The sequence below is a fragment of the Talpa europaea genome (assembly GCF_964194135.1).
Source record: "Talpa europaea genome assembly, contig: HAP1_SCAFFOLD_136, whole genome shotgun sequence".
Classification (NCBI taxonomy): domain Eukaryota; kingdom Metazoa; phylum Chordata; class Mammalia; order Eulipotyphla; family Talpidae; genus Talpa; species Talpa europaea.
In genome coordinates, this window is record NW_028167983.1 from 101,197 (window position 1) to 111,822 (window position 10,626).

The 10,626-nt window shown below is 59.8% G+C and overlaps 1 protein-coding gene across 1 annotated transcript; it reads left to right on the plus strand.

Moving 5' to 3' along the window:
• Positions 1-3,073: 3,073 nt before the first annotated feature.
• On the plus strand, positions 3,074-4,592 carry LOC311188045 (beta-defensin 12-like; the record flags this gene model as incomplete). The annotated part of the gene is made up of 2 exons (XM_084259818.1): positions 3,074-3,137; positions 4,468-4,592. The coding sequence occupies 2 exons, from the start codon at positions 3,074-3,076 to the stop codon at positions 4,590-4,592; spliced, it is 189 nt and encodes a 62-aa protein (XP_084115944.1).
• Positions 4,593-10,626: the final 6,034 nt, after the last annotated feature.

Consider the following 10,626-nt stretch of genomic DNA (forward strand, 5'->3'; position numbering starts at 1 on the left):
AACTAATTATTAAACAAATTGGCCCACTTGACAATGGGAGGCAACTTATTGAGCATGCCTGACAAGCATTGCAATACAACAATAGTAGGTCCTTCTTTTTTGTTTTCTCTAGAAGTTTCTTAGGAAATTTTTAAAATGAAGTTGACTGTGTTAAGAAGTTTGTAGGTAGAAAAAGTTCTGATAGCTGAGCAGCAGCTGGTCTCCAGCTGAAGGCCATGTGAATAGAAGAGTCTTTTGATGCTTAAGCTTTAACTGATGGGGATGCACTGGCGGCTCTCCACTGTCCTAGGTGACTGTCTAGCTGAAATAATAAGTTTTAGTGTTAGGTCTGGTTTTTTATCTATTAACCTTGAAGGCTACCGTCTAGCTGGGATCTGTAGGAGCCAGTAGTCCATGGGAACATAATACACTAATTGTTTCTGCTTTACACATGACAATGTATTTTTTTTTTCCTGCTTACTAAAAAATGAATAAATAAAGACCTGCTGAGTCTCTTGGCAGAAGATACCAGCACCTCACCAAGTGTCAGTGTCTCCTCATTCTACCTCGTCCCCTTCCCCTCAGCCCTTTCGTTTTCACCGACGCCGTCTCATCCTTTCAGGAACCCCTGACACGACATTTTGCCGGAGGCTGGTCCCCTGCACTCTGTAGATTTTTGTGATCAGTCCTTTATCATTAGTGTTGTGTGCAAAAATGTTCTCCCAGTAGGTGGGGTTTCTCCCAAAGTAAAACCTTATTGAGAGAACCACTAGGGATAGTTGGTCTGTCCTCAGCTCTGGGGACCGTGATGTTTTTCTGAGGGCTGATTGTTAATGATATATTATGAATAATCCATTTAAGGATAAAAGATAGAAAATATGTATGTTCTCGATTCTTTCCAACCCTGACTTAAAAAGACTTAAATTCACAAGAGGAGACAAACTCCAGGTGTTTTCAGGTATGGGGGCCTCATCCCTCATACTCCCCTCCCTTGGGCCCTCTTTGCCTCAGACCAGGCGGGTTTGGCCTGCCGGCCACTGATGGCTGCAAACCCAAGGCCCTCCTCGTGGGGCCTCTGAAACACCTGGATGCCGCCAGTCCTCAGGCTGCTATGACAAAGTGTCCCCCCACCCCCGCAGTTGACGCAGGAGTTCACTGCTCCTGTGCCAGAGGGGGGGGCAGGTGGGGCGCCCCAAGGCATGTTTTGCTGAGAACGCTCTTCTGGTGGCAGAGGGTGTTCAGCCATGTGTCCTCCTCTGGTGGGGCGGGACCTCTAATCCCATCAAAGGTCCGCACCCTCATGACCTACTTACTCACCCCCCAGGGGCCCCACCACCTAACTAGAGCCTTGCAGGTTAGGATCTCAATGTGGGGATTTTGCCCATGGTCACGAGCTTTCAGATGGTAGCTGGGAGTGTCCTGCAGAGCCCTCAGAGTGGCCAGCTGACTCTGGGAGCAGAGTGTGGGGTGTGCAAAGCTGAAGGAGTGTCCCCCCACCCCACCTCTCTGTGGCGAGAGCAGGTGCATCCACCAGGGCACCTGTGGACAGGAGCTCCAGCATCATCCCCCCAGACTTTATTTATAACCTGTTCAAAGGTAAAATTTCAGTGACCGCAGAGCATGGAACCCCAAGACTGTCCTCCCCACCCCACAAAGCCAGTAGGGCTCCCGGTGATCCTAAAAGCCTAGGAAGTCATCAGGCTCCGCTTTGTCCCCAATGGTGTCCAAACTAACTTGGGCTCCTGAGCTGACCTGTTTGCAATTGGGAAATACACACACACATACACACGCACACACACACACGAGTGTCAGTGGCGTTACCCCACCAGAGCCAGCGTGGGGCAGCCTTGGAAAGGGCTCGCAGGAACAGGGACTCAGTGCTGGTGCAGAGGAGCGGCCTGGACACGGCGGGCGGCCCCCTTCGCGTGCTGTCCCCATCCTTTCTATTACCCCGTTCCCTTAGGAAGTTTATCCAGCCACCCACCCACACTGAGGATGCGGGGGTGGGGGTGGGGCGAGGTTCAGGGTCAGCGCCTGCCTGGGTTGTTTACTAGTTAATTCACACTGACTTCAGAGTCCGCGATCCCCTTTCCATTCCCAAAGCGAAGAAGGGACTGGCAGCCGGGGAGGCAGTGGGTGGCTCCCCTGGGTGCACCCACGAGTGCTACCTTGGAGACCCCCGTTCTCAAGGACGGAAGGGAGGGGCCACTGTGACTCTGCTTGTGAGCTGCGGGGACTCAGCACCTGCTCAGCAAAGTGGCTGTGACCTCGTCCTCCGCGTGGTATTTATGGGGCTAGTAAAGAACTGGCGCCTGCCAGGACAGCGAGGACACGGGAGCCAGCCACGTGCTGCGCTCTGTGTGGGGGGGCCACGCCCCTCCTGGGGGCCTCCTGTCCTCAGAACACTCAACCTCCCACCACTCTGGCTCAACAGCCATCTGGGGGCCGCGGGGTGATGGATGAGAGCAGTGGGGCTGGGCGAGGGGCAGGGCGGGGCACAGGCCGGTGAGGCTTTTGTTCTGCCCCAGCAGGTCCGCTCTGTGGGGGCCAAGGGCAGCGCCCATCAGGCCAGCCCTTGATCCTGGGAAGTGGAGCGTAGAAATGCCTGTTCCTTATTGCTCCACTTCACTGAGCAAGAGCAAATCTCCTAACTTTTGAATATAAATGACCCTCTCATCCTCGCAAGAAATCTCAAACCTGCTCTGAACAGGCCTCCCCGGGAGATGGCCCCGAGCAGGAAGGTGTTTTATTTTGTCTTTACGGCTCTCTGCATTTGGGCTCAGTTTCCATCAGGTAAATGGAGCTGGACGGGACTTTGACGGGGCGGGACCCGGGGTTCGCACACCAGCCACCCTGAACAGGGGGCTGTCAGCTCCCCTGAACTTCCCACAGGGATTTCCTAAACCTGCCTGGGCCTTTTCCACAAGAAAACTGCTATTCTTTCTTTTAAAAATTAAATCTCACTGGTTAGCCAAGTGCTGGCCTTGGAGACAGTAAAGACGCGGCCTCTGGGCTCTGCCGCCTCTCGACTGGTGCTGTTCGTGCAGAGTCTGTGCGCAGTTATTCAGGCTATTCAGTCATTTCCATTTACAAAATGTGCTTTGTTTTGAATTTAGGGTGCTGGGCAGGCCTAGAGTATGTGCAGCCATTTCCAGCAGGTAAGTTCAGTCTCCCGGGTATAGTTTTACCCCCAGGAGCTTGCATGTCAGCTGCCTGATTTCTGGAGCCGAGGAAAGCGGTAGCGCAAGCACAGCGTCCCGGCGTCCCTCCTCACCGGCCCTCGTCCCCGTCCCTCCTCGCCGGCCCTCGTCCCCTCGCCTCTGTTCCCAGCATCCTATTTGGATTTTTCATTCCACAGAGAAATCGCTTCGCTCTTGGCCGGCCAGTTTGGGCACAGAGCGCCGGGCGCGGGCTGGGCTCTCCTGAGCCTGGGGTGCTGGCGTAGGTCGGAGGCCGGGTCTGCGGGCTCTTCCAGGCTCTGCTTCCAAGCGCAGGGAGCGTGTCCCGGAGGCAGGCCATCGGCCCAAGGAAGATCAGGAGCAGGGCGAGGACAGGGCAGGGGGAACGCAGTGCTGTTCCAGAAGAGCCATTTAGCAAATAACCCACCGGTCTTTCTCGAGGCCTCACGCAGAGGGCGAGCGCCCGCGGACACTGACGCAAGGGCAGGATTCCCGGGTGGTGGATGCATGTTTAGGCAGGAGCCTGAGAAAGATCAAGGTGGCAGTCCGCAGGGGCACAAGCCTGCAGGGAGACAGCCACTTGCCCCCTCCCCTTGAACCCCTACACTCTTTCCTCTCCTAGCTGCCCTCTGCTGCGCCATCTTCTGCTGCACCTGCTGGAAAACCTGTGGGGGTGATGCCGAGGGCGCCAAGGTTCTCCTATAAGCTGCCTGAACCTACGGCCTGCCTGGCCTGGGGCAGCTTGAGAACAAGGGTGTGGAGTAAATGGGAGTGATCAGGTTTTTCCCACCCTCCCGCGCGCCGCCGTTAGCATGAATGATTGACACCAGTGGTCTTACATGCTCGGGTGATGTGGGCCTGCGTGAGTGGGCACAGCTGAGCCGAGACAAGGAGCATGTAAGGGGGCAGCAGAGACCAGCAGAGAGACCAGAGAGCCCAGAGACAGTGAAGATTCCTGGGAGGCTAGGAGACCCGCCAGCCTCCAGCCCGGCACCTGGTGGCCGCACTACAAATGGTGTCGAAAGGTCATTAAAATCCTGAAAAAGCCCCGAGGGCTCCAGGACTCCTTCACCCATCTGCCCGGATCATAGAAAGCGTGCCCTGCCTGGCTGGCGCTACAAAGGGGTGATGCCTCCTCTTGCTTAAAAAGTACCTCCCCCATCCATTCTGAAAAAGAGCAGAACTCTTTGAGAAACCCTCATCGCCCTGAGGCAATCCCTCCTGTCATGTGGCCTTGGCTCCCCACCCTGCCCCCACTCCGGGGATCCCCAGGGAGGCACATCAGCGGCTCCCGCTCCCCCTCCCGCAGGTGAGATTGCGGTCTGCCAGCCCTGCCGGCTGGGCCGGGGCAAATGCAGGCGGATCTGCCATGAGGACGAGAGGATTGTGGGGAGCTGCAGGCCCAACTTCTTCTGTTGCCAGCCGAGGATCTGATGGGCCAGACCAGCACCGGGACGCTGTGCCCTCCTGGAGGTCGTGAGGACGCTGTGCCCTCCTGGAGGTCGCGAGAAGCAGCGGTGAATGGCGCGTACCCCACTGTCCTGGGTGTGCGGCCGAACCTGCCAGTTGTCACAAAACACACAGAAACGGCTTCCCTAGATGTGCCCACACTGTGATGCCCCAGGCTGCTGCCTGCCAAGCGGTGGCATCGCCGCCTGCTCGCGGGTGCCCTGCTGGCTGGCACGTGGGGGGGAGGTGACAGTTGACATAGAACATTGTATAAATTGAAGGTGTGGGGCAGGGCGTGCCAATCTGATATGTGACTGGTTGACAGTGAACCCTCTGTCACATGGTGTAACTCTCCTTCCTTGGAGCGATTGGGGTGATTAAATGTCAGCCTCTGGGGTGATCCTGGCACAGTATTGTCGGCGTTCACCTCACTGCGCTTGGGTCTTTGTGACGCTCACTGCTTGTTGCCAGCTGGTTCTCTTAACCTACAGTCCACCCCCACCCCGACAGCCACTATTTACTCGAATTCCTACACATTGGCCTCGTTTTAGAGTTTGCCCATGAATGACATCACACCGGCTTGTCTCTCTCTGTCTGACTTCTCTCACGGAGCGTCCTGCGCCCAAGGTCCCTCCAGGTTGACACAAATGGCGTCCAAATGGCCCACAGGCTGTGAAAAGACGCGCCACGTTGCTCATCATCAGGGAGATAAGCCACGGCGAGGTGGGTGCTGCCCCCGCCGTCAGAACGGCTGGCATCAAGCCGCTCCCCCGCCCCCACGCAGCCCTGGGCCTTGGCGCAGAGCTCTGCGACTGTTCTCAAAGCCTCCTGGCGCCTCCCGCGTGCCTGGCAGGGGAACAGCTGGGAGGGAGGGCAGGAGGGAGGACTCAGGGTGTCTCTCCCCGACTCTCCTTGGCCCCCAGCACCTGCTCTATCTCCACGGCCAAGCCCCTGCCTCCGGGTCCTCACTGGCCCCCTGGGTCACAGACCCTCTGTGGCCCTGGCGCCCACTGTGCCTGTTGGGGTTCCCGACACGTCTCACCTGCCCTCGGATTAAATTCTCCCGCCCAGTGGTGTGGGGGCCGACTCCCTGCCCGCAGGCCGCTGCTCTGCCGAGGTTGACCACGGTCAGGTGTGCTGGCATTTGGGCATTGTTCACCCCGTGGCATAACCCCACGAACCACAGAGGGCCAGGAAGACCGGCTTCTCCGCCTGACTCTCCCACAGGCTTCTGAGGTAAAGTTTAACCCAGCAGCCCACGCGCTGGGCAATGGAGCAGGGAAAATTGTTGATTCTTAATGACAAGCCGGTGACTCCTGGCCCCTCAGAGCCACTCTGTCGCCTCTCTGAGGAGAGCTTGCCCCGCAGCGACCCCCTCGCCCCTCGCCCCGGAGCCATGAAAATCTTTGTCTTAATCTTTGCCGCCCTCATTCTATCTGCTAAGATTTTCTCAGGTAAGAGAGAAAACCCTCACACCTGTGAGGACCGCCTGGTGCTCACGACCCACCCCTGGGAAGAAAGCTCAGCTTCTAGAAACGCACGGGACTCTCCTGTGTTCTGAAAAGGTCCCGGGGTTGGAAGGAGACAAAACCTGCAGGCTGTGGATCTGCGCTGCAGATCTCAGACCCTGCAGATCTGACCATCTAACGGGAGGGCAGGGAGGGGCAGGCAAGGGTGGGGGAGACTGTGGGAGAACAATGGCGAGGGGCACCTGCTGCTGCCCCCGCCCCCTCCCGCCCCTCCCCCGACTCCATCTCAGACCAGTGCATGGGAACAGGCCCGGCTCTCCTCGGCCCAGTCTCAGCTCCCTCTGGCCGGCACGGAGCAGGCTACTGTCTGTTCCAAACGTGCAAACGCCAGCTTTTCTGACAGACGCGGAGACGTTCCCATCGGCTCTGCAGAGCACGCTGACGGCCCAGCGTCTTCCTGTATCATCTCTGTGCCCCAAAGAGGCGCAGCACAGACGCCAGCACACGGGGCCGATCCTCCCAGGGAGCCAACGGCCGTCACCCACGGGACTGTTCCCTGGGAGACGTGGAACATTGTTATCGACTGGAAAGGGTTATTCATTGGGATTAGGAAGCACATTGTCTCCTTCTGCTTCTATGCACCCAAGACACGGCCATGGCAGGGGGGCGGGGGTTCGTTCTGCTCATTGAGGAACAAGCGTGGGCACGGCCTGGTGCACTCAGGCCTCACTGCTCGGGTGACGTCTGCCCCGTCTCACTTCTCAATCCATCCCCTGTGTCCAGGAGCCCTGGGGGGTGGATGGTTGAGCTTGGCCCCGAGGATGGGATTTCGCCTTCCAGTAATGATCACCAGCTGACTGAGGGCTCTGCTCTGTGCCCTCAGCCAGGGGAGCGATTCACAGGCAGCTGAAGTGTGTGTGGATGGACGGCCGCTGCGAGGCCGAGTGCCTTTCCTTTGAGGTGAAGGTCGGGGGCTGCAGAAGTGAATTTGCGCCGCTCTGCTGCAAAAGAAGGAGTAAAAATTGATGCTGAGCAGCAGCTATGGACATGAAGGCGCGATGGTGCCCCGGCCTCGTCTCCACGCAGGCGCCTCCCTGCCGCGCCTCCAGCACCGCTTTCTGGGTTCTCTGACGCCGTCTGTCCCCTTGGGAGGCCGTGAGCATCCGCTGGCCTCTGCAGCCCCAGCACCTGGAATCAGGTGGAGGAAGTGGGTGACTCACAGATAAAACAGAGGAGATGGAGTGCTCGGCCTGGGCCCACAGGCGCTGGGGCTACATCAGCCCGGCTCACACAGATGCCTGGGCTTGGGGCCAAGATCCTGGTCTCTGGGGTAGCAGGACAGCCAGTTTACTCCGCCTCAGGACGCCACTGCCCCACACTCCTCTCCACGGTACAGGCAGGCGCGCTGAGAACACCGTCACCCCCGAGCATCAGGTCCCACGAGGGCACGGCCTGTGCTGTCACACTAACACTGCCAGGTGTCCGCTCGCCAGGCCAGGTCCCACCCTACCCCCCACCCGGGCCCAGGCCAAGAAGATCACAGCTGTCACTGCTCAGCTGCCCTGTCCAGATAGCAGGCTTTGGCCTTGTGTCCTTAGCTCCCCAAAGCACTGCTGTCTTATACGTGGAATAGAGAAACCAAACAAAGAGCTGGATGAAGACGCACTTTAAAACCAACCCTTGAAAGCTAACCAGAGACCCCAGGCATGTGGGGGAGGGGGTGGACAGGGTGGGGGAGAGCATGGTGGGCCTTCGTGGAGGACGGTGGGTGCTCTAGCAGGGGGGGGTTACAGGCCCACCCCTGCAGGGGAGGCCCCACACTTCCAGAACTGGCAAGGCTGGAAACCCAACCCAGGGCTCTTCATGCAAAAACACAAAGCCGGGCTGGATTTGGACAGCGTGGCACAGGCCAACCCTAAGGTGGAGATTGTCCCGCAGCTTCCATGAGCCGCCGCATGGAGGGAGAAGCTGAAACCAGCTGCACGGGAACTGGACGCTTTCCTGCCCTCTGTGACCCCCGTTCCGTCGGGCCGCGGTGAGGGCAAGGGGAGACCTCGATTTCTCTAAGCTGCCTAAGGCTGGGGCCCCAGTTCCAGGCCGAGCCACGCGTATCCCACGGGCCACTTTCATGGCAGAATGTTCGCACCACGCCCTTCCCGGGCGGAAGACGCAGACAGTCTCCTCAGGCCGTGACGCCCGCTGCCCGTGGAGATGCCAACAGACACGGCAGCTGAAGGGACACCTTCCAGAACAAAGCACTTATAAGAGGTTTGAAAATAAGGATTAAAATAGGCTTGAAACCCTGTCTGGTGTTGCTTCTGGTCTTTATGGTGCAGGATCTTTATGCTGAGGTCCGCGGGGAGTGGTGGCTCCGGGACCTGCGGCCCTCGGGGAACATTCTCGGGCCTCAAGCTTGTGAGAGGCCCGTCAGCAGCCCCAGAGAAAACGAACCACTTGGGAATCTGACCCCATTCGGGCCTCTCCCGCGCCCTTGTCTCCTTCCTCTTCTTCCTCCAGAGCCCAGCGGCTTGCAAGGGCGGCGTTCTCTGGGCCGCGGTGTCATCCACGACGACTTCCCAGCCATAGACGTGTCTCCTCCCCTCCCCCTGTCACCAGAGCGAGTCCCTGCGCACTTCTCAGGCACCTTTCTCTTTTTTTTTTTTCACCCCCAAAGATTTATTTATTTATTTATTCATTTATTTATTTATTTACACAAGCACTGGGTACAGTCAGAAGCGCGGGAGGGTGAGAGAACTCACCAGAGCCAGAGCAGGGAGCAGAGCAGGCAGAAGGACCGAAGGACACTGCTGAGGGGAGCAGCTGGCGGCAGGAGAGGTCTGTGCACCATGTGGGACCCTCCTCTTTGACGCCCCTCCTGGCACAGGTACGGCCTGATGAGGCACTTAGCGCCCCAGCTGCCCAAGGGCTGGACAGGGACAGCCATAAGGCACCCTCCGACCCCTCAGCGTCATGGGCTCGGGACCCGAATAGGGCTGGGGACGACAAACAGCGGCTCGGACCCCTCCACTGGCATCCACCCCACCTGCCCCCGCATGTCAGAGCAGCATCAGCACGAGCTGGCAGGGACAGGAGAGAGTCAGAGAAGCCCGGAGGGAGGCTCCGGACACCTGGTGGGGCTGGGGTGACTCCTCTGGCCCAGGAGCAAAGTGCAGGAGCAGACTCTCGGGGAGCTGCAGGAGGCCCCGCTGCACTCAGGAGCAGCCCAAGGGATGGACATAGGCGGCTACATCATTCATTCCCAAGGATTCGGGATTAAAAAATATCTTCAAGGGAAGCTGCACAGCTCAAGACAGACGTGACGAGGTTTCTCTGATCGGGACCCAGGAGGTCCGGACGCCGAGCCGAGGGCCTGGCCTGTGCCTGCGAGGTGGGAAGATGCAGAACGGGTGTTGGGGATACAGAGCCCCTCGGGGCCCGCCATCCTCACAGTGGGGCGGGCGCTGGCCGGGACAGACAGGATCCACTCAGTGTCCACCGCGGGCCCGGGAGGCCCCTGCAGCCGGAGGTGCTGGGTGTGGCCACATGGCCGGGGCAACGGCTGGAGCCACAACCCCTGCCCCAGGGGTGAGGGGCAGTGATTGAGGGAGGGAGCCCCAGCCCTCCCTGGAGAGGCCCCAGGGCGTGACCTCTGGCACCTGCTGCCAGGCCTGGCCCCGGGATCTTGCCCTCAGAACCGGGACGTGACTGGGTGGGCGCGGGAGGCTTGGCCGCCGCTGTTTCGAGAAGGGCTCGGGTTGGGGGGAGCTGTGGCCCGGGCTGTCCCACCGTGGGCGCTGGCAGGAACGAAGGGGGTGGGCAGGCAGCCCTTGGGTCCGCACCCCTGGTCATGGGTCACTTTGAACTCTCGAGGCTTCAGAAAATGAACGACCCGAACTCCGTGAAATCTGGCCGAGGCCCCGCGTCCTCTCGGGCTTCCCTTGGGGGGAAGCATCGTCAGCTCAGCCCAGGCCCCACTGCGACCCAGCCCCTGGACCCGCGCGCGCGCTCAGGAATCCGGAGCGTGTCCCCCTCACCCCGGGGCTCCGGGGTGCGCCCGGGTGCGCCCGTCCCAGAAGGCGCCTCATGACCATCGGGGGGTGAACGCAGAGGTCAGCCCAAGCCCCACCGCGCTTTCTCAGGACGCCCTGGACGCCGAGGGCCACGGGGGTCGTGCGTGTCCACGGAGAGGGTCACCAGGTGCCAGACTCCCCGTGGAGATGCCAGCCCGGAGGGGCCACGCCCAGCGCTGCCCAACAGGCCAGTGACCGGTGGGGGTCGGGGGCTGGGCCTCGGTGCGGGGCGGGGCCAGGGGCTATAAAAGTGCGCGGGCCGGGCCTGCAGGTCATTCGGAGCCAGCGGTCCCGATGCGCGCATCGTCCAGCGGCTCTTCCTGACCCCGGCAGGGTAGACTCCGGACCTCGCCCCGACTCGGAGCTTCGGCCTCAGGACTGGACGCGCTCGCAGCCTCTGGATCAGGTGCGGGGACCCGGGAGCGCTGACCTGCCTCCCCTCCAAGAAGCCGCTCGTCCCTCCTTCCAGGCGCACGCGGC